The 23,973-nt window shown below is 40.9% G+C and overlaps 1 protein-coding gene across 1 annotated transcript in view; it reads left to right on the forward strand.

Moving 5' to 3' along the window:
- COL25A1 (collagen, type XXV, alpha 1) overlaps positions 1 to 23,973 on the forward strand; it is a 333,672-nt gene that overhangs the window by 535 nt on the left and 309,164 nt on the right. The window contains exon 2 of the mRNA XM_014948992.1: positions 88 to 157. Coding sequence (XP_014804478.1) covers positions 88 to 157 — 70 coding nt within the window. The remainder of the gene's footprint in view (positions 1 to 87; positions 158 to 23,973) is intronic.

The following is a 23,973-nucleotide window of genomic DNA, read 5'->3' on the forward strand; positions in this document are numbered from 1 at the left end:
GGGGGGGAAATGTGGGGTGGGAGGGGGTGTTTGTGTGGGGTGAGCTCGCCCCACAGTGCCCTCAAACTGCTTCTCTCTCACCCACAGAAATCCTACGAGCACTTGGCCAAAATACGAGTAGCCAGAGAAGCGCCTCCAGAGTGCAACTGCCCACCAGGTAACAGGCACAGCTGGGAAAGATCTCTTCTCTGAGGCTTGTAACTCGTGTGTGTGTGTTTGGTACCCCGTCTTTTTTTCAAATCCAGGTGATACCTCTTCAAACAACAGCTGTACCTTGGGTGGAAAAGGTGTAAAGCCCAGAATCAGCTGTTTCCACTCTGGCGCTGATTGGAAGGAATGCTAGTTAAACCCCCCCGTTAGGCTGCATGATTCCAAACAGTAACACCCCCCCAAAAAATATATATATTCTATCTTAAATGAATGGGGTGGTCCTGAATCAAGGCATTGTGTGCCCAGCTTGGGAAGCAGAGCGAAAGTTTGCAGCAAAAATATCAAACGACGTACAACACGGATTGAAAAAGGCGGAGAGTCCGTTGCAAGTTGCCAGCTGTAGGTACAAGAGCTTTTTGGTGTTGTTTTTCTGTAGTCGTAGGGGAAAAGTGGTTTCCCCGGATGGGATGGCAGGTTTCATTACAGAGGGTTCCAAACCGTGGCTGTTTGTGCAACCAGTGATGTTGCTGGGCTTTGGGAAGGGGGCCTCCTAATACCGGGCTCAGTTGGTTGTGTGCAGCGTTTCCTCTGGTGTGCTGCTTTGGACAGTCTGATAACTGTCCCTCTTGTTTTAGCCTCCTAACCTCCTGCAATATATATGTACCCGAGTTCAAATAGCATCTTAAAAGTTAAGCAAATAGTGCCAGCATTGCAGAGGGTGCTGTAGGAATTCCAGCATCCTCTGTGTGAGGAAACACGCCAGGCACACACTTCGCTTTGCACATCCTGCCACTCTGTTTGGAAAATAAAAAACATCTCCTTTACAGGTGGAATATCGACTGCCCACCAGAGTTAGGCTGCCAATGTTTGCCAACAGAATGTGTGTGATAGTGCTGGGTACATGAGGAAGGAGTTCTTCTGGCTTGGATTTTAATTCCTGCCTCATCCCTCTGAAAGGGCTCCTGAATCTTAGTGTTTAAACTGGCTCCAATGGTTGGTAGAGTGTTTTGCTGGTGATAGAACTTGGGAGCGAAGTATTTACTGGCTGGTACAGGAGTTACCATGGCTAGCATGAAAAGGACAGTATATATAACTAGGACTGGTTTAAAAGAGGGCACAGAATGAATTGACTGTTTTGGTAGTTTTGGTAAGGAACGTTCGTTTCCTGCTGTTCTATATATAACTTTTTCCTTAAAGGCTAATATGAGCATACAGTGTTGATCTTATTTTTTTTTCCTGTTGCTTAACTGCAATAAATTACAAGATTCAAGTTTGTGCACTAAAAGGAGGGTTGCTTGTCACGTTGTATGCAAAGATCTATTCTGTAAGCCTGAAACGTTATCGAATTTGATGCCAAGCTCTCTCCCTTTTCCTTGTTTGAATTTATCTGTTTCAATGTTTTTGCTTGCTGTTTCCATACTAAATGTCAGTATCTACTGTTTCACAGTTGGTGTTACGTGCTGCTTTACTTCCCCACTACCACTAGAGCTCCACATCATACCAATTTTTACCTGACCTTTTTCTTAAAAAATATACTTTATCAAATAGATAACGAGCAGCAGAATATTCCTTGTATGCATTGAGAAATTCTTGCGAGATGAAAGCCAAAAATAGCAATCTGGGAAACACTTTCAAGGGAGCAAGATTCATAAGATTGGGAAAATTTATATGAATAATTATAAAAGAAAAAGAAAAAAAAATGCAGAGAGGACTAGCTGGTCTGGGGATTAGAAATGTGATACGGAGCTTTTCACCTCTGGGTAGCTATTTCAGTTTGGAAGCAAGTTTTGTAGCGGCTGAAAGATGTTGCCATGTGGTAGCCTGATTTTGGACAGCTTAAAATGAGTTGATGCTCTCATGGTTGTCGCCGGCGGACAGGTGTCTCCCTCAAAATGGCATTGTCTTGGGAGCCTTGGCTGAGTGGCACCGCTACCTGAGCAGCACTTCCTAACAGCAAGCCTTAGGCAGAGCAGGAGGGGATAGAGTCAATAAGTTGTTGTTTTTCTTCATTTGGTTCCCTTTGTTAGAATTCCTTTTTGACTGGACAGGACGGGCTTTTATTTTCATCCTTAACGCTGCTATTGCAAATTTGGACTACTGTGTTCAGAAAAGCATTTGGTTTAATAGGAAAAGTATCATGAAAATGCAGTGGTCTTTTTTTTCTGTTGCCTGCTATTTGTGAAGCCAAAGAGTAAATTGCCTCTTTTCCTTCCCCACATGATTCCATTTTGCTGCTTTATTCTCCTCGGCTCCTGCATTTCTTCCCTGGGTTTCTGTAATAATAAAATACTGTCTGTTAGAGATGACTTTGGAAAGCCTTCCTGGGACGGAGGTGATTTTTTGAAACATCCTGTGAGAAAAGGCTGCTGCCAAATGGCCACCAAGACCGTTTCCACCATCCTGCTCTTTAAAGAGAAATAAAGATTGTTTAAAAATAGGTTACATTGTTCTCTCCCAAAAGAAGAGAGGGAAATTCAATCTGCAGACAGGAGGGTGAGAATGCGGCCTCTGATTTGGGATTGAAGTTATGCAACTGGTGTAGATCTCATTAGCTCGAGATGTTCATCCCCTCGTGGCTCTCCATGGCAGGAACTTCCACGTTCAAAGGAAACTGGGCTGGAATGGCTTGGATACCAAAGGCAGCCAGATTCCCAACTGCTCCTCGTTTGCAGAGCTGTCCACATGTAACTCCTTTTAATTCACCAGGAGCCTTGAACTTTTTCTAGAGGGAAGAGTGGTCGCTTTTCTCCTTAAAACCTTTGCTTTCACTAGATGTGTTTTGGTTTTTTGTTTTTATTTTTTTCTAATTATTACTTTCTACTTTACAAAAAGAAACACAACGTGAGGAAACGTTAAGAGTTTTGATTTTAATTCTGCAGGACTAAAACCAGATACCGAAGATTTTGTAAATATTTTTAAAATGACAATAGCAGGCATTCTTTCTCCTCTTAAAGCAGAGTAATAAAGTTTGAAAAGTAAATGCGTGCTGACATTCCTCTTAAATTACCTCAGCTCTAACCAGAGTGCCAGCTTAAATCCCATGCTTGCAGCTAGCGCCGCGGTCACCGCCGGCAGTTGCCCTTCTGCACATAGGACTGGGGGGCAAATCGAGTGGCTAAAATCAATTTAAGCATCATCAGCTACTTTTACTTTGCCCGATTTATTATTTGTTGTAAATGAATGTTTCTCTGCTGTAAAAGATGACCAAAAAAAACCCCAAGTAGATGTGTAGGTAATTGTGCTCCCACAGCCATTTAAAGGAAGATTAAAATGTATGAAATAATCAACTTTTACGAGGAACAGTCAAGCACCGTGCTGGATGCTTCTTGCTAAGTGCCAGGAATTATTAGAATTACCTGTTGTTCAAAGAGTAACACATGCAGAAAGCACAGAGATACTCCCAATTCAACCAAGTTTTAAGAAAGCCTTAGGGTTTGGTGGTTTTTTTTGTAGGTTTGGGTTCTCTTCTTCCAGAAAGCATTCACGTGTTTACCTGGGACCTGTAGGCTTCACCAGAACTTAACCTATGCTTGTGTGGTTGAGTGAATGGGTCCTTTAGGTATCGTGAGGGTCACGCACCACCATGTTTCATTCTGTAAGTGGTCCTCAGAGCCCACTCCTGGAGTCGGGTGGTGTTGGCAGGAGCAGGAGTCAAGTCTATTTGTACAGAAAGTTCAGCCTTGGTCAGCAGGAAGGCTGGAAGGCTGTCATCTGTGGTTTTGCATGTCCCTTTAGGCCAATTTGGGAAGGAGTTTCTTTTTTCTTCTCTCTTGAGGAAGACTTTATAATGATATTTTTTTTATTTACAAATCCAACAGTATGATATGAGCAAGAATGCCTATATGCCATATGTTTCTTTAGTTCTGCATTGACAAAGGGTAGGTTGCATAACATAAGAGATGCTTTTTATCTCTGACTGCGATGATGCGCTGTATATGTGTATTCACTATAGCTTGCATGTAAAATGATGGGATTTGCAGGTTTGGGGTTTGGTTTTTTGGTTGGTTTTTTTTTGGTTGAGTTTGTTGTTTTTTCACTCCACAGAACATTAGCTAAACTTCCCTGATGGGTACCTGGCAAAGTTGATCAAACAAATTTGTTTTTCTTTTGTGCCAGAAGGCAGTGTTTGGTCCTTTGCTATTCCTCTTCTATCTTTCCTTTCAATAAACCTGCATTTTTTTTTCTTCCTCTTGTGTTCAGATACCTGTGGCTTCAAACCCTATCCAGACATGGACGCTGCCATCATTCTTCTTTCTTAGCCAGCCCTTTTGTGCTGGTTTTGCAATCATGTCATCTGGATTCTCTGTTCCAGTCCTAAAGAGCTTTATGGTTTGGCATTTGGAGCACCTCCTGTTTCACTTCACAATTTGCTGTGATCGGGTTATAAAGCTTGTTTTGGTATAGTTGTGTGTGTATAAACCTGTTGGCTCAGGAGATGAAATGTCTTAAGCCAAGGTGTTTTCGGTGGGGGGGGATACAGAATATTAGTTGGTCTTATTCTGGTTATAGCAATTCTAGTGGGAAAACTCTGTTCCCACTATTCCTGGCTACATCACCTTCCGTAAGGTGATGAATCTGCTGTGTGTGTTTTGGTAGCAGCATGGAGGGCAAAAATCAATGTATTTTCTTAGCATCCCAGTACTGGTTTTGTCTTCCTAAGCATCTAATGTTTGTTTTGACATGCAGTGAAAGTTCAATTTAGGCATTTTTTTTTTCCTATTTTGGTGTTTTCCGTAAGTACTGTTTCCTGCAGCATTTCAATCAGTGAGGCTGAGAGAATGGAGGAGAAATCAATTTGGGGAATTAAAAGAATTCTGAAATAGGTATCAGTGGAGTATTGCTTTTTTTATTTAAAAAATTATGATTCAGTTCTGTAAAGGCTGAAGAGGTAAAGAAAAGAGGAGCTGCCTTAAGTCTTCACCAGTAGAGAGACCCAAAAGAAAATACATATATATGGATACCTAACATATACAAATATATATAGAAAGCATGTTTTTCCCTGTAACTTAAAAATCCAGAGTATGCTATCTGAACCTAGCTCCCAGCAATACTTATTTCTGCCATGTCTGTATCATCTATTTGCTGAATGCAGTGCTCAGCTCTAATTTTGTAATTTTTCTGACAGGGCTTTGAGTTCCCCTTTCATACCTTCACTGGTTTGATATTTTTCATTTCAGTTCCTGGATAAAGATGTTTATTGATGTGCAGCAGCGTGCAACCTTCTGGGTAGCCTTGTTGTCTTGTTTGGATGACTGATTAGAGACACTGTTTTCTCCCCACAGAATAGCTAAATATATTTTTATTGGCTAAGATGTGACCTTTTAATTCCCTTCCCGCTGGGTAAGGAGATGGGGTGTGCAGCGTGATGAATGAAACATAATGTGGCTCAAAGGAGAGCTGATTGACAGTGGACTGGACCAGATTTCTGTCTTCTGTAATATTACTGGTGTCAGTGGTGGTGCAAAAAAGGTTGGTTTGACGACAGAGGTGTTATTAGCAAAAGTTTTTTTTCTATGACTTGAATTAAAAATTTGCTGAACTTGCATAGTTTTATCAAATCAGACGTGTTAAAAGGAAGGTTTAATTGTCTGCATTGGCTGTTCTGATATGAGATTAATATTAATAGAAGAACATGTATTTTATGTTCTTATGATTCCTTCCATATGGCAGCTGTCCCTCTCGAACTGCTGAGGTGTCAAAGCCATTCAAGTACAGCGAGTCTTGTGGTGTGAGAAGTGGCTGTGAAACCTGCTTTGGAGCAGTGCTTTTACTGAGGGTGTTTTGGGGTTTTTGGTGAATATTATTTTTTTTTTTCCTTCTCTTTCATAAATGATTAAATCTATCGGTTTCCTTAAAGAGCCTTTAAGGCTTGGATAACAGTTCTGCTCAGCAAATCTAACTCCCCTGCCCTTTTCCTTAAAGGTCAGTGGGTTCTTGGGAATGTGTTGCCGGAAGAACAGCACCCATCCTCCTTCTTATTCCCTTCAAAATTTACCAGCTGTGGCCTATCTGCCTATTTTTTCTTTTTTTTTTTTTTGTGTATTCTTAGAGCCATAAAATCAACTAGCTTTGCAAACAGCATGGCTGGCAGAAGCTGTCTGTTATAGAGCCTTCTAGGTCACTGGATAGAACCATATAGATAAAATCTTCAAGTTACCAACCCCACGGAACCATCCATTTTTAACACAGACAGAACTTGAGTCCCGTTGCTAACTACAGCCCCTTCAGGGGGTTTTTCCTTTTCATTGTTTCAGTTGATTTCCCAAATCAGCCACAGAAAGAAATCTGACTGCTAACTTGGGCCTATTAAGAAGATGAAAGAAGGCATAGAATAATCCAGGCTGGAAGAAAGATTTTTCACCCTATGTGCTTAAAGCTGCAGCCAGATAACGCACACGATAGTGAAGGCGATGCTGCAGGCTTGCTTTTTGGGAAGCTTGTGGGCTGTCATGTTTTTTACTAGTTAGACTTACAGTAGAGCGGTGCCAAGTTCATCTGCTTGGGTCTTTTCTTGGGGTGAAGTTAAGCAGAAGAAGCTGTTTGTGAGAGCTTAATAAAAGTAAAAGTCAGGACCCATTTTCAGAACTGAGTGCCAAATTTGAAAGCGTAAGATTCATATGTACCTTTCATGCAAATACAGCTGTGTTTTTTTTTATCTATGTAGACTCAAACAACTTTAGAAGTACCAGTTGGGTTGATGCCCCAGGAGATCATCTTATTCATGCTTCTGTTCTCTGGAGCAAATGTATCTAGGCCATCGTCATCGGGTATTTCCTTCCATGCGGTTCACGACTGTGGTGTCTAGGTGGTTGTGAAGTTGTTGAGTGCAGCTCCACAGGTTGTTGGATCTGCCTTAATTTTGTGATTAATGTAAATCAGGTAAACAGTCTCCTCAGTTAAAAGGTGCTTCTCTGTAAATAGGTAAATGTGTAGCGCAAGAAATTGCAGACGCATGGATGTGCCTAAGCTAAAATAATCTACTGTTTAAATATTTCCATAGATTGCCTAGCTCTTAGCAGCAAGCTACAATTTCCTTATTTGTGAAGTAAACCACTTGTCCCGTCCTTCATGTTCATGAAGAAAACCTGATCATTGTCCTCTCCTTAAAACAGCTTTTAAAGTATGTTTAGAAGACAGTCTTGTCTGTGATGCACACTATAAAACTTCTTATCCTTCCTGCTCCTACCCTGCTCTTCTATATTTTATTTAGCTATTTATTTTTGAGGAAGGATTGTATTAAAATTGATTCTTGCAGATGTATGTTTATAGGAGCAAACATTTACATGCAGTTGTAAACATTGCATGCATGTTTGGGGAGAATTATTTCTTCTTGGGCTTGGAAAGCTTTGAAACAGATGAAGATGCCTGGCAAGCTTTTTGAAGAAATATAAACTTGTTATACACTCACGTAAATATTTTTACTAGAAATGTATGTCCTTATAATTATCAGAGATAAGATGACAGAGATACTTTGCCCTTTGTAGGGCAAAGAAACAATCAATGGAATGATGGAAGAGTGGAATAACAGAGGTGATAAAACTGGGATGTTACTTTTTCTTTCAGAATGTTCTGAAAATTAATACAGTGATTTCAGAGACTTCTGTTTAGAAATGCTCAACCAAGAAGCAATGTAGCTTTGAAGGGACAATAGTTTGTCCTACACTGTCTTAAACTGAGCAGGAGGTTGTCAAGTATAAAGAAGGTATAGTTTTCTTTAGAATGTTCACAGATGAATTACATGAGAAAATAGATGAAGCTCTATGCAAATCAGTTCTGTTAGTTTAGTCTGTATTAGAGTTATCATCTTGGTTTTGGTTGTGCACGAAACTCATCTTGCAATTACTGTGTGTTGGGCAAGTATGTTAGAACATTTCTTTAATGATTTGTGGTTGGTTTTTTTTTTAAAGTATTCAGGAATTTAAATTTGGGTTTTTACGAACACGTTTTGTGGTTGGGTTTTTTTAAGTATTTAGGAATTTAAATTTGGGTTTTTACGAACACAACTTAAAATATTTTTTTTCATAGATGTTTGCCTTTGCCAATATGTCTTGTTTGGGCTCACGATGGAGAGTGGATCACAAGTTTGTTGACTCTTGGGGAGGTTGAAAAGGAGGCTGTACAGGGAATTATGATGGACGTGAGTCCCTCTAAGTAGCTTCCCCTGCCCTTCTGTGACTCTCCTACAAGCTCAGCTGAAGAAGTGCTGAGGAGAGGAAGAAGGGTATCAAGTCATCTTTCTCTTTGATCTTCACTGTCGTGCGGGTGTAACATAGCAGAAGGATGACTTTGGTAGTCTTTCACACTCTGCCATATCTTGGACAGATAGTGGGCTTCCTGCCAAGCCCTGGTGACACAGTGTAGAATGTAGCTCACTATGGCAGGGAAGACCCCTGTGAAGCCAGGTTGATCCACTACTTTCCCTGGACTGAAATAGCTCACTCCTGCCTTTTCCTGGTACTGCTTCAGTCTGTTGGTACCTGGGAGGTGCTTCCTCTGAGCAGCTAACATTTGTGGAAGTGTTTTATTTCCTCAGGAAACCGAACCAATTAGTTCATCATGTTGGCTCTTTGCACCCTTTTGAAGAGTTTTAGTACTCTTAGGAGGGAGTAGTACAGTACCTGGCTGTAGTGTAAGAGCTGTAAATATCGTGGGAGGAAGACTGTAGAAAATGAGTAGTTTTAAGGCCTTGGCTGTTCTGCCATTTCCAGTTTATGCTGTCTTTAAGTAAAATAGATTTATTTTACCTTCCACTTGAGTATTTTCCATATCTCTTCTCTGATTATAATAGCACAGAAAAAAAATCACACCACAAGCAAACATCAAAGGTTTAGTTCATGAATTAGGTTCCTTCCATAAGTATCAACTCATTCTTAGTGGACTGTCCTTAAGATTTTGCTGCAAAGCTGCTATTTAAAAGATCTTGCTTAAAATTAGGGGTGGGGGATGAGGAACACAGAAGGGGTTTTGGAACCAGGAAAATATATTCAAAATTGGAGACAAAATCTTTTATCAGAGCTGTGGCTGCCATTGCAGTAACAGATTTGTGTGGATGTATCTGAAAGCAGAACAGCACCTGGTAATATTCAAAATTGGAGACAAAATCTTTTATCAGAGCTGTGGCTGCCATTGCAGTAACAGATTTGTGTGGATGTATCTGAAAGCAGAACAGCACCTGGTAACACGAAGAACGCTAAATAAACTTTCCACAAAGATATCTCTGTGATGAAGATCATGTACAATCTGTAAGAGGAAGAGCATGGATGGCCACAGCCTAAGGCCTTGCTTGTGCTGGTAGTACCAGTTGTGTTGGTCGGAAATGATGTAAGGTTTCTGATATAGCAGCGCTTCAGCTGCACGATGGTAGGGTTTTCGTGGAGGACTGCAGTGCTGAAAGTCAAAGTGTGTGCATTTTAAGTTGAGGAGGTATTTCCTTTAGCTGGCACCTCTAATAATCTCTTAAAAATATGTGAACCAGCTGCCTGAAGGAACCCCTCCTCCCCCTGTGCCCATACCCTCTGGGTCGGCTCCTCTTCTGATTCCCTTGATGTTCTAAGGGGAAGCCGTGATACCTGAGCATAGGGGATTAAAAGGATAAACACCATAGTTTGTGTATTAATATTCTCTTCTCCAGTCACTGAGTTTACATCTAGATAATGTCCAATGGCTATGTCCATTGCTACGAAGAATACTGTTAAGTGTTGGCTGGAGAGTCTGTGTACTTTTCTGCAGATTTTATCAAATGTTCACAGAATCACATGGGGTTGGAAGGGACCTCTAGAGATCATCTTGTCCAATCCCCCTGCCAAAGCAGGTCCTCCTAGAGCAGGTTGCACAGGAACGTGTCCAGGTGGGTCTGGAATGTCTCCAGAGAAGGAGACTCCACCACCTCCCTGGACAGCCTCTTCCAGGGCTCTGCCACCCTCAAAGGAAAGATGTTCCTCCTCGTGTTTAGGTGGAACTTCTTCAAGTTTGTGCCCATTTCCTCTTGTCCTATCCCTGGACACCACTGAAAAAAAGACCGGCTCCATCGTCTTCACACTCCCCCTTTAAGTGTTTCTAAGCATTGATCAGATCCCCCCTCAGCCTTCTCTTCTCTAGACTAAAAAGCCCCAAGTCCCTCAGCCTCTCCTCGTAAGAGAGAGTTCTTTTAATGTTTGCACCTCCACTGCTGTACTACTGGTTACTGCCAGCTGAAGGATAACAAATGCTAAGAACTGTCACTTCAGCTTGACACAAAAGTGATTGTTATGCTATTGATTTCACACTCTTCATCTCAGACAGGATAGCTGTCTCAAGCTTAAGTAAAAATACATCCCAGCTCATAATTTGGGCCTTATACCAGGAGGTGCGCTCTATGGAGACGTTCTCAAGTGGTGTCATTGTTAAGGTGACCCTTATGGCAGTGCTGAGCTTGAACTCTTCTTTGTTCTCTGTCCTGCTGGGTGCCTGACAGTTATTTGTGTCAGTTAGTAATTTGCGGCCTGGGGAATGGCTGTAGTTGGCACTCACAAGTGAGTGCAGAGGTATTACAGAAATGGATTGGGGTGTTTGCTGTGTGTTTTTATGAAGAATCACGGAATTGTTGGAGTTGGAAGGGATCATCTAGTCCAACTCCCCTGCCAAAGTAGGGTTGCCCAGAGCACACCACTCAGGACTGCATCCAGGTGGGTCTTGAAGATCTCCAGAGAAGGGGACTCCACACCCTCCCTGGGCAGCCTGTTCCAGGGCTCTGGCACCCTCACCATAAAGAATTAATAAGGTCTCCCCTCAGCCTTCTCTTCTCCAGGCTAAAGAGCCCCAGCTCTCTCAGCCTTTCCTCATCAGGGAGATGCTCCAATCCCTCCACCATCTCTGTTGCCCTACGTTGGACTCTTTCCAGCAGTTCCCTGTCTCTCTGGAACTGGGGAGCCCAGAACTGGATGCAGGATTCCAGTTGTGGCCTCGCCAGTGCAGAGTAGAAGGGAAGAACGACCTCCCTTGATCTACTGGCCACACTCTTCCCTATGCAGCTCGAGATCCTGTTTGTTCCTCTTGGCAACAAGGGCACATTGCTGGGTCATGGATAGTTTACTGTCCACCAGGACCACCAGATCCTTTTCCTCAGAAGTGCTTTCCAGCAGGCCCATTCCTAACCTATACTGGTGCCTGGGGTTCTTCGGAAGTACTTTCCAGCAGGTCCATTCCTAACCTATACTGCTGCCTGGGGTTCTTCCTCCCCAGATGTAGGACCCTACACTTGCCTTTATTGAACCTCATGAGGTTCTTCTCTGCCCAGCTCTCCAGCCTGTCCAGGTCATGCTGGATGGCAGCACAGCCCTCTGGAGTGTCGGCCAGTCCTCCCAGTTTGATATCATCAACAAACTTGCTGAGGATACGCTCTGTCCCCTCGTCCAGGTCATTGATGAATATGGACAAAATTGGACCCAGTGTTGACCCCTGGGGGACACCACTGGTTACAGGCCTTCAACTTGACCCCGCTCCATTAATTACAACTCTTTGAGTTCTGTCACACAACCAGTTCTCCATCCATCAAGTATTGAACCCCTGGGGGACACCACTGTTTACAGGCCTTCAACTTGACCCTGCTCCACTAATTACAACTCTCAACTTGACCCCGCTCCATTAATTACAACTCTTTGAGTTCTGTCACACAACCAGTTCTCCATCCATCTCGCTGCCCCCTCATCTAGCCCACGCTTCCTCAGTTTCCTAATGAGGATGTTCAGTAGGGATCATCTTGTATGTGGTTCCCGAGTGGCTCCTGGCAGCAGGTGAATGCTGACTGACTGACCAGAGAGGCTGAAGGACATGGTGGTGTGACACTGGTTTAAAACGAACCGGTGCTTAGACAACCATTGCCAACGCTTGGAGTTGGTATCTTTTGTGTGACAATGACAGCTATGTTTGCAGAAGGCTGGAAACGTTTCTGCATGTGATGATGAAGTGGTTTTTTTCCCCAATGCAGCAAGCGTGTATTTCTTTAGTGTAGGGAAACTAATCTTAATGAGGAGAGATTAGTATTTAAGCCTGACAGTTGTGGATTTCACTTTAGGACAGCTTTGCATAATTCCTTAGTTTGAATTCCAGGCTGAACCACATCCTGATGGTGCGGTAGGAGGACTTTCTTTTAGCACATTCAATTAAGAAGCAGCGCATAAGCTGTTAAGAGTGGCCAGTTAAAAAGAAGTATGAGCCTTGAAAACCAAACCTCCAGCAATGACGGAGAAATTCAGCAAGACTGAAAGCCTCACTCTTTTTTTTTTTTTCTTTTTTTTTTTTTCTTTCTCTCTTAAAATTGATTTGCTGCTACAAGGTGGTCTTTTGATGTATTCCAAACAATACAGTTCCGTTTTAGGATGATAGGGAGAAATTAATCTGTTTTCAACGTGTCTTATAGTTAATGGAACTTTCTGGAAACGCTCTGGAAAAAGCTCTCTCATAGCAACTTGAGAGGACTACACCTTAGAGGAAACATTGTGCTTAATGAATTACAGCAAGGACAACTAAGTAACAGCCCCCTGTGGTGATTGCATTCATTTACAGGACTGTAAAGGTGGGGTGGAACGTCTTCATGTTTGAGTTCTTCCATCTGTGAAATAGAATTGATGTAAATATAGTAGCAAAGTGTGCCAGAGACTTACAAGGACCAAGTATTCATAATTTTGAATGAAGTTACTGTCTCGAGGAGCAGAAGTTTCCTTCTCTCCAATGCATTCGTCTCCTTCTTAATTTTGGTAATCACCTCTCTGTGCTCTATTTTGATCAGCAGTGCAAGACTGAATCAGATGGAGTCTGTTGAAGAATCATTGCAGGCAGTCAGGTGTTCATTTTCTGAGGATGCTGAAATGGGATCTTGTGTAGTGCTCTTTTTTCTTGGCGTAGGTTGCTGAACCACTATGTGTGAAAGTAGTTGCAAATACATCAGTTTGCAACTGAAGTAACCTTTTGGCATCTTCTTTCGGAGGATTTTTTTTGTTTTAAAACCAACCCAGCCCTGGAGAATCTTTTTAGTTGAGCAGGTGGGCAATGCCAGCTCAGATCACTTAGCGGGGATGGAAGTAGCTGCTTGTGCTACCACAATTTCTGATATCCAAACATTATTTAACTTTTAACTGAAGGCAGATGATTTAGCCTTTAACTGAAATTCTGCCTGACAATAACGAGACCTGATATGTGCAAATACATTACTTTAGGCCATTGATAGTCCCCAAGATTTTAACTGAAACCAGTGCCTAGTCTGCAATTGGTGTGTGGTTTTTTACTTTAGTGGTGTGGGTTGGTTTGATTTTTTTGGGTTTTTTTTTTTTATTTTGGATCCATATGCATACCTGTTTATATGTGCAGCCAATATAGTCTACTTTAGCTTTGATATATAGTGATTTTCCACATGCTGGTTTTCTTATTCATTTACCATTCAATTTATCATTTATTCTTTTCAATCTGAGCAAGAACATTACGTCTATGTCTTCTTCTAGGAATGCAGAATTAGTTTTGTAATATTGTAAGAGTTCTGGCTGCACTTGGGGACAGTCTGAACAGTAGAAATTATTAAGTGTATTTATCTTTATGTGAAAGTTATATATTCAAACATCTCAATTCATAGTTTGCAGACCTAGTGAATTGTGTTCTCAGGGTTGTTGCTTGTTTAGAATTGATTAGATAAAGCTACCAAAAATCCTACAGAAATGCTCAAAACATCATTTCTGAGGGACAGAAAAAAAGAAACTCGTATATACAGCTGGACCTTCATCTTAATTTCCGTACCAACATGACTGAATTCTGCATATGCGTGTGTTTTTCTACTCAAATAGATGTATTTATTTACTTAATTTTTTATTTTCATACTTGTGCAAGAGATGATCCTTCTGTTGAGCTCAGGCTGTTGTTTTAGCTCTGTAAACTAGCTTTCCTACTCCCCACATTGATTGAAAAGTCCAGGGTTGAAGTTTTCCTGGCAGTTTTTCCTCCACCAACAATTTAAAACTCAACTACTTTGTGGTCACTGTGACCACGACTGCCACTAATCACCACTTTGCTCACAATTCCCCCTCTGTTTACAAACAACAAATCTAGGAGGGCACCTTTCCTAGTCAGCTCCCTTAGTGCCTGCACCAAGAAGTTGTCTTCAACGTGCTTCAGGAGTGGAGGGGAGAATGCCTCAGTCGATGTTGTTAAAAGAAACATCCATGCCCAGAAGAAAATCCTGTTGTCAAAGACTGAGGTAAGGGAGGAGGAACACACCACAGTAGAGATAAGGTGCCTGACTTGCTCATAAAGAGTCTCCCAAGGCAGCCTAATGAAGAAGAATTAAGGATTGACGAAGTCTTAAAGAGGAAAAACAGTAAAATGGTCTTGACATTTTTTTTTTTTTCCATACAGCTTTTCTCTGCAGCATCTGGGAAAGGTTAGCTCAGATTGTTTTTTGGTATTCTAGAGATTATCTCAGGTAGTGCTTATTGCTGACTCAATCTGAGCAGCGGATGCAGCAGCAGGGTGTGTTGAAGTGTCAACTGCTTAAAAGGGCTTCTCAAAGCGTAGTGAAGACAGTGATGTCAGAAGGGGAAAAAAGGTGACGTTTCTGTGGGATATATTCTACTGAAGCACCCTTTTTTTGACATTGTGTACTCATCCCAGATGTCCAGGTTTAATGTCTTAAGGGACAGATTGGGGACTTGAGCGGTGGCACAAGGTGGGATAAATGTTTTATATTTCTAGGCTGTCTCCTAGATGGTGACACTGGAAGAGGTTGCCCAGGGAAGTTGTGGATGCCCCATCCCTGGAAGTGTTCAAGGCCAGGCTGGATGGGGTCTTGAGCAACCTGCTCTAGTGGGAGGTGTCCCTGCCCATGGCAGGGGGTTTGGAACTCAATGATCTTTGAGGTCCCTTCCAACCCAAACCATTCTATGGTGTGTATAGGTAAGCAGTCATTGCACACCCCTAGCTTCTCCTGCCAAGTGCTGGGCAGGGAGGATGTGCAGCCTGAAGGTTGCCCTCCTGACAAGAGGGTGTCATCCTGTGGCGTGGAGCTGACAAGGAAGGAATTTATAGTAAGATGGAGGTTGGTCTGAACTAGTAGTAAGTTATTCCCTAAGCACAGGAGCGATCATAACTCTTTCCAATTCTACATCACTCTCTTCTGATCTGATGAAGCGTGAAAATAGTGTGCTTGCTGGCTCTCCCTGTGCCGCAGTGGTGTTCCTCAAAGTCTATAAGAGCTATCACACTCTGCATGTTATTTATTTCTATTGAAGCATATTAAAGCATCAAGACCAATGGTGTGTGGTAGAAGTTGACATTGGAGTCCTAAAGGCACAGGGATGGACTTGATTTATTCCAAAAGCTGTTATCTTACCTCCTTGCTGATCACGTTACTGTCAGCCCTTTATCTCTCTTCGATTTCCTCCTGTGTGTAGAGCAGGAAGGACAACAACTAAGGCCTGAACTCTAATCCCTCCTATGGACTGGTATTTTGCTAGAAATGGGCTTCAACTATGGTCTCAGATTGTTTTCTTCCCCGAGGCATGTTGTTTGTATGTTTGGCTTAGTAGCCTAGTGACCACATCATTCCTATCACGTGCGTGTTTGTCTTGTAGAGTGTGGGACTTCACAGAAAAAGGTTGGTGGGGCACAATATTATTATATTGCCACAAATCATACTTTGAGACGAATTGCAGTTATTTAACCTAGTTACTAATAATAACACTTGGATAGGAACTAACGCAGCCAAAATTTTTCAGACTCTCTGGGGAGAAGTCCTGCTGGTTCTGAAGAACCCTCGTGTTCAAGTGAAGACAGGCATCTCCTCAGATTGCCGTCTGTCTTTCAGATGCTCAAGTATTCTCTTTCTTTGACTGCCTTCAGTGTTCTTTAAACTGCATTGCTGGAGGGTTACTCACATCTCTGTACTGCATTGCGTTCAGACACACTCATCTCTTGGTTTGTTGGGTTTTTTTAGGCCATGATTGGTCACCTCACTCTAAAGGCTATGAAGCCGCTGAGTAAGAGTGGCTTGAGGAGGACTTTTTGTGACAGCCAGCCATCAGTTTAAAATCTGGGAGGAACCGGTAGTGTCCGTGAGGAGAGGTTCCTAGGGGTCCTTTTCATGGCGAATGGACAGATGGTTTTTCTCCACTTGAGGTCATGCAGAATATACAATAGCAGCAGTGCTTGCATCCCCACCAAGAGAGGTTGTATGGTTGCTTCATGATGGGAACATACCCTTTTCACGGACACGGCAGGGGGACGTTTACTTGTTGCTACTTCCCTTTCAGCTGCTTTGTTGAGGGAATAAGAGTGCCCTTTTGTGAAGTGAAGTAGGGTTCTTAGAAAAACAGCAGCTTCATAAAGAATGTCATTATATACATTTGTACCTGCTGTATAACTGGCCCCCATTTTCTTTCTGAAATGCAATCAAAATGAAGGCTACAACCAGTAGTTTGAAATCCCTGTTGTTTGTGTTTTGGTAAAATACAATTAGTTTTTTTTAATTGTGCTCTCAAATGATTGAACTGAATTAAATGACAATTCTATCCATAAAGAAAGCTAATTACATGCTCTTTGATTAGCGAAGAAGGTACATAACAAATCGATTTTCCTAAATATGCTGCAAATAATATAGCTACTGATGTATTGACCAGCAGCAGGTGGCTGATGTTCGTTTGCATGCATTAAATATGCCACATTTCACCATTCAATTCATTTTCTTTTTCAGTTGTGTACAAAATATGATCTTATGACATCAGTCTTTTTAGAGTCAAAAATGCCTCTTGGTTTAATTAATGGAAGAAAGAATTGTTGTTATTTGATTTATTCTGCTGTCAGCCAAGAACAGTTACAAAATAATGAGATGGCAGTTGGGTGTCTTTTTATCCCTACATGACATACTTAAATCTAGTATGACTTATTTATTTTTCCTGTTTCCCAAGTGGAACATTTCTCATTGTGGTCAATGGCAATATCTTTTAATGATAATACATTAATAATCACTTTTATTTGCCCATTCACTGTATCTATTGGGAGTAACAGTAAATACAAATCTTGCTACTTTACTTGGTTGCCAAGAGCTGAATATATTAAATGGAAACAACGGGTCAAAAATTTTGCCTCAAAAGATGAACTGTAGGGACAAAGTGTTATTAGTAGTGTTGTTAGCAATACGTTCTCTCTCTAACCTGTTGTCACATTTTGTGCATTTTTCAGTAATTGCTGTTTGAAAACTTGGAATTTGAGCTAGGGGATATGGTTGTGTATTATAGATAAATGAAATTTTTTCCTTAAAAAAAATAACCAGCTCTTTGCAGCTAACTTTGTGAAATTTTATCTTATTTCCTTTAATATGGAAATGGAAGTGATTTTTCTCTGGAGACTTGATCTCATATTACTTGATTTGGTAGAAATATTTTCATTTTACTTGAATGAGAACTGGATAACGTTGCATTATTTCATATGATGAACATTTAATGGATTCTTGAAATACACATAGAATTGTAGAATCATAGAATCTTCTACGTTGGAAGGGACCTTTAACATCATCTAGTCCAACCATCAACCTAACTCTGATAAAAACAAAAAACCACATCACTAAACCATGTCTCTAAGCACTATGTCAACCCATCTTTTGAAAACCGCCAGGGATGGTGCCTCAACCACTTCCCTGGGCAGCCCATTCCAGTGCTTAATAACCCTTTCTGTGTAAAAAATTTTTCCTAATATTCATATAATTATTTCTAATATCTGAACCTTCCCTGGCGCAACTTGAGGCCATTTCCTCTTGTCCCATCGCCTGTGACTTGGGAGGAGAGACTGACCCCTGCTTCTCTACAACCTCCTTTCAGGTAGCTATATCACCACAGATATTGAAAAACATTGGCCTTTATTCATTGGTGTCATTTGCTTTTTGTTGTTGGATGGACACCAACTAGATAAACAGTAAGTATCTGGATGATAAACCCAGCCTTAGGGTTTTACATTGAATGAAATACTTTGTTTTCAAGGGTTACAAATCTGTTTTGCACAGGGTACAAGATCTGAGTTGTTACTGGGCTGGATTTCCAATAATTATTCCTAATGTCTGAACCTCCCCTGGCGCAACTTGAGGCCATTTCCTCTTGTCCAATCGCCTGTGACTTGGGAGAAGAGACCTCCTAATATTCATATAATTATTTCTAATATCTGAACCTTCCCTGGCGCAACTTGAGGCCATTTCCTCTTGTCCCATCGCCTGTGACTTGGGAGGAGAGACTGACCCCTGCTTCTCTACAACCTCCTTTCAGGTAGCTATATCACCACAGATATTGAAAAACATTGGCCTTTATTCATTGGTGTCATTTGCTTTTTGTTGTTGGATGGACACCAACTAGATAAACAGTAAGTATCTGGATGATAAACCCAGCCTTAGGGTTTTACATTGAATGAAATACTTTGTTTTCAAGGGTTACAAATCTGTTTTGCACAGGGTACAAGATCTGAGTTGTTACTGGGCTGGATTTCCAGTGCCTTGCGCTTCTTATAAACCCTACATTAAACAGTTTAGAGTAGTTCAGTGTGTTCTTCCTGATGGACCTGTGATACCCCACCGCTACTGCATTTGTTAGACCGACCTTGACTTTGAATTAGAAACTGTACTTATTTTAGCCAATTATAGTCAAGTTATATGAAAAAAAGTGACTTTGAAAAAGTTAATTCTGTGTCTTCCATACCTGTGTTTTGTCTTTCCCTTCTGTTTGGCAACATTGCAGCTAATGCTAATTAGTGGAAAAACAAAGCTGTAGTCACTGTAAAGCCCCCCCTCTCCCTGCCTCCCACACTGTCAATAGTAAAGCTTTTGAGGTAGTGCTTCTGATGAATCAGGAGGCAGAACGTGCCATTTGCACTTCTGTTGTTTATTTTGTTTCTAGGGAGATTCTCCTCTGCAGGTAGAGATGGTTGTTGAGATGTAAGGGTATATAGGCCGGAAAGAGCCTTGGTTAATAAGGTGAGACATTTCTGAGTTACTTTCTTCTTTCCCATTAAAATAAGGATTGGACTTGCATTTTCTAGAAGGAAGGTGCAAGTTCCCCAAACAGATGTATATTGATGTTGGCTGGACGTGTTAATAGGGTATGTATTGCATATATATGAGGTGTTAGGTCCTTAGCTACTTATTTGCATGTGCAGCTATGGAGATATATTGGTGCAGTCCTGGCCATGGATATATGCTTATAGCTCTGCTTCTTTTCGAAGTTTTTGGCTTTAAGAATTTAGATTAGCACTTAAATCTCCAGTTGTTGCATCCAAATTTATGGATTTCCCCTGCCTTCCATTAGTCTTGAAGCACTTGGGGGGAAAAAAAAGAAGTAGTCCTATTCATGTAACAAATGTAGCCTGGATCATACCCCATTTATTGCTGATCTCTATCAAAGTTAGCTTTTTCCTTTTTCTGCTTAAGTAAATCAAAATTTAGCAGGTTGGGTTTGCGTGATCCTTTATTGTCCCATGGGATTTCTTAACATCTTCCAAATACCTGGGCTTGTAACTTTATACTGTATCAAAGTTTCTAAAGTTCTTTTTCTGGAGGACTGAGGGGTTCTCATGAGCGAATGATGACAAGTGCATAAATATTTTATGGTAATACTTCACATATTTGCAGTTACTTAGAAGTTAATAAAGTAAGTTACTTGAGGATACAATTGGTTCTCTTTAGGTCAATAGTACTTTTAAACCTGCATTTTTCCTGCATGCTGCTTGTTTTCATGAATTCTTGTCTGCCCATGGTATAGTACCAAAAATAAAAGTGCACACCCTGTTCATAGAGCAAGCTCTTTTTGGTTTGGCTTCTCACTACCACACCCCCCCATCCCTCTTTTATGTACTGTATACTCGCCAGAATAATTTATGCCATGTTTTGCATATTTTAATTCATTTACACATTCTTCTTAGATGTCTAGCACCACTTTGATTGTAGCTTTAACAGGTGAGTTAGTGAGAAGTGTTTTAATTGCGCACTTAAGGACTGAAATCAAAAAGCATTTTGTCTTTTGGTCTTCCTTCCACTGTTTGCTTTGTGTGTGTCTTAGTTTCTGGAGCAACAACCTGGGAGGATCTGCAGGTTTATCTGAGGACAGAACTAGAATAAAGATGTCTTACATTTGAAAGGTTTACAAGAGTCTGGAAGTAGAGAAATAATTCAGGGAAAAAGAAAAAAAGGATACAGTTGAGTAAGGCTGGGTACAAAATACTTTGGATGTAAATAAGCCTGCTGTGCAGGCACTGATAAAGTAGCTAATCTGAAGAAATTTCTGGAGTTTATAATCAATCACAAGCTGAGCATAAGTTAAGAGTTACGCTGTTATGAGAGATGACAAACAGCGCGCAGGGATATCGAATCAGGCTATCTGGATGAAATAGCTCTTCCACTTGGGATTGCTAAACTATCGCTGGCAGAATGTTGTCTGGTTCTAGGAAGTGTTTAAATACAAACATGGCTCAAATGAGGAGCATCTAGGGCACAGCTACCACAGCTATCAGAAGAAAGTCTGTAGATAAAGAGAGTTTGAGAACCAGAATGGTTTAGATTAGAATGGATACAACTGAGGGGATGAGTAAATTTTCAAATACTTTCCTTTTTTTTTTTTTTTTTTTTTTTTTCCCCAGTTGATTTTTAGGTAAGCTGTGTGTTTTTAATTTCTTTTCCTCTGGACCATGGAAGCAGTAGAACAGATCCTGTTTGGCTATAGCATCTCCATCATAAGATGTTTTTAAGAGCAGACTTGTAAACACCTGTCAGGAGTGGTATCGATAGCTTTTGCCCTTACTTTATGGAAGTAGTCTAGATGATCTTTGGAAATGCTTTCTGGTGTTGCTTCTTGGTTGCTCAAGTCTTAAACGTCCTGCAAGTTAAATATTGATTCATTTCTCGTGTCGGGTATCATTGCTTCCTCAGTTGCTCTCATAGATGCTACTTTTTAGACCACCAGGATTTTTTCACTGTTGTGTTTACACTTGAATTCAGTTTGAAAGGTAAACTGCTTGTAGGTATAGCCATAACGGGGATATTAGAAATGTATGGGATTTTTTCTCCCTCCAAAGTTCAGAAAGGAGAAACATAGCTCAAAAGCTGGGGCTAAGAAATACCGCTTGTGAATGAGAGGAATGTTCCAAGGAGACAGATTGGCAGGGCTCCTAGAATGGTAGTACCCAGATATTGCAGCCAGATGATTTTATTTCAACAAATTGATAGCTTTTAAAGTTGAAGAGTTAATTTTCTAAATCAATAAAATAAAAACTAAACTCTGCTGCTAATGCAATTTGGAGGGGAGGGGAGCGCTTTTTGGACACACGTTTGCTTATAGCAGCATAGTGATGAAATTTTTATAGACCTGTTTCCAGTGTTTGGTTCCTTTCTGTTTGGCATCTATGTGGGGTATTTTTTGGGTCAGAATTCTTACTTTGGTGTCAGTGAGGCTGTGTGTCTCTTTGGCGATATTTTTACATACAATTCAAGCAAGTATGGCTCTAGTAAACACTTGGTTGGTAGACTGTCAAGTAAAAAAAGTAAACATGCCACGGGAGGAGTGAGTTAAGTTGTTAAGTTTCACAGTGCTTTATTTTTATGTGCTGTTGCTGACTCAGTAGGTTACACTGTTTGGAGAAATTGTGGAGTTAGCATTTTTTCTTTTATTTTTGGCATGGTGTATGCTGAAATTGTGACCGCTGATATGATAGATGCGCTTCTGTTTCTAAAATAAACAGTAAAACGTATTAATAGAAGTTAGGGTAGAACATACCTCTCTAAATCCTCAGTACTTATGAAATTGTTAGGAAATCTGTTAGGGCAACACTTGGAAAAGCTGTCTTTTATGTATCTGTAGAACCTGGACTGGATCTGCTTGCTGTACTTCTTTATTCCTCTTTCCCCCCAAACCTTTACCTGTCTTGTTCTTCACAAATGAATTTATTTTAATGGGAAACCTCCTGCAAGATTTAACGAATTCTGAGTCTAATGTGTCACTTGTCTGTCCCTGTGTCTTCCTTAAGCCTTGAAGAAGTTGGCATGGCTAGCTAAATGCTGGAAGGGTGGATGAATGCTCTTTAGGTTCAGAGGAACCAGGGGCCTCGCAGTAAGGGGAGACTCTATTTGGTTTGAGTCACGGTTTGATCAAGCTGGGGGCTTTCTTTGCCTTTGATGAAAAAACGTTGCAGTCGAAAACACAGGACTGTTGGCATCATTGCCTTCAACACCTTCACTGACTCTCTGCTCCGTATGTGTATGAAGACACAAAATATAATTGACTTAAGTGACAAAAAAAATTCTGATTATTCCTAGTCCTGTCAACGGCAGGGTGGGTTGGCTACTATTTCTCCTTAGGCATCATCAGAATGGTTGTGTGAGTTACAAGGCTAATCGTTCTCACCCACGCTAACCCTCATCAGCTCATGTTGCAGAGGTCTTTGGCAGTGGAATGACTGATACGGTTTGACTTACACAAGCTTTATGGCAATAATGTGCATGAAAATAAGAATGATCCTGTTTGGTGGTGTGGGTTGTCTTTTTTAAATAGGTTGTAGACTGGCTTTTGGTTTCTTTTCTTTCTTAAGAACACCTGTGCAGATCTGCAGAAAAACATAGGATGGACACAAATATATCTATTGGTAAATCTGAAACAGAAAGCTGAAAAGATAACTGTCAGCTATGAACACACAGTAATTTTTCTCCAAAACACACTTGCAACCTGCAGTAACTTGCTTCTTGGAGTGGTGTTCAGGTAGAGATGATGTCTTTTGTGGTGGGCACTTGCAGCTTACCATCTAAAGTGGTATCCAAAATTATGCTTTGGAAATGATTTTCACCTGAAATAAGCTGTTCAGAGGCAATTGCTGACCACTAAACTTGCTATTTATTAAGCAGTCTTAATGACACTCATGTTTCAGACCTGGGAAATACATTTAGTGATTTCATTGACAGTCTGCAGTTTGAAAGCTAGGTGCCAATTTGTAGATTAGCCTTTCTATTTCGAGAGTCGTTATCGGAATGACAGTGAGTTCTTGATGAAGTTTGAGCTTTGTTGCTGCTAATGATTATGCCATTCTTATTTATGCCTGTAAATGAAGGTTTTCAACATGAAAAGAGCCAAAGCTCCAGAGGCAGCTTCTGGGACTCAGTCCTCAGAGGAGTAAATCCAAGATGGTGGGCGGGCCCTTTCAGGACCCTGCTGTTCATCTCCTGGGTTTGGTTTGCTTTTCAAAGGAGACAACTGTATATATTACACTAATTAATATGTTTTAATAAGAGGAACTGTATTCCCACTAGTTCTCCTGAACGAAAGCCCTTCATCATAACCTTGGACAAAAGAAATGCTGTAAGCATTTTTATTAGGTTGTTTTGTGCACCTACGGATTTTATGGGGTTCTCTTTACCTCTCTCTGTTTCTCTTAAGAGTAAGATTAACATTTCTGCAACAGAAGGCCTCCGTTTGGCCTCATTAAGTTTGCTTTTTGGCCTTTGCACCCCTGTGGTGGTGGGAAACTTGTCTGTAGTCTTTGGGGGATTTGTTAGTGTGAAGCGGGGAAAGAGGAAATGTCTTTGTGATCTAGACTCATTCAGATAGGGGTGATGGCTATTTCTCTTTTATGAAAGTGCAAAGGTGCATAAAAATTGTGTGAATATGTCAGTTAGGGGGCTGTTTCTTGTAACCAGTGGATTATAGCTTATCCTTAAGATTTAAGCAATCTAATTATTTAAATGGGTGACATAAAGGCATATCTTAGAACAGTAGATTTTTGTATGACCTCAGAAATGTGAGTCTGAAATAAAAAATGTTCTTAATTATGTCGTAACAGTATTGA

This window comes from Calidris pugnax, unplaced genomic scaffold, assembly GCF_001431845.1.
Source record: "Calidris pugnax isolate Ruff unplaced genomic scaffold, ASM143184v1 scaffold185, whole genome shotgun sequence".
Lineage (NCBI taxonomy): Eukaryota > Metazoa > Chordata > Aves > Charadriiformes > Scolopacidae > Calidris > Calidris pugnax.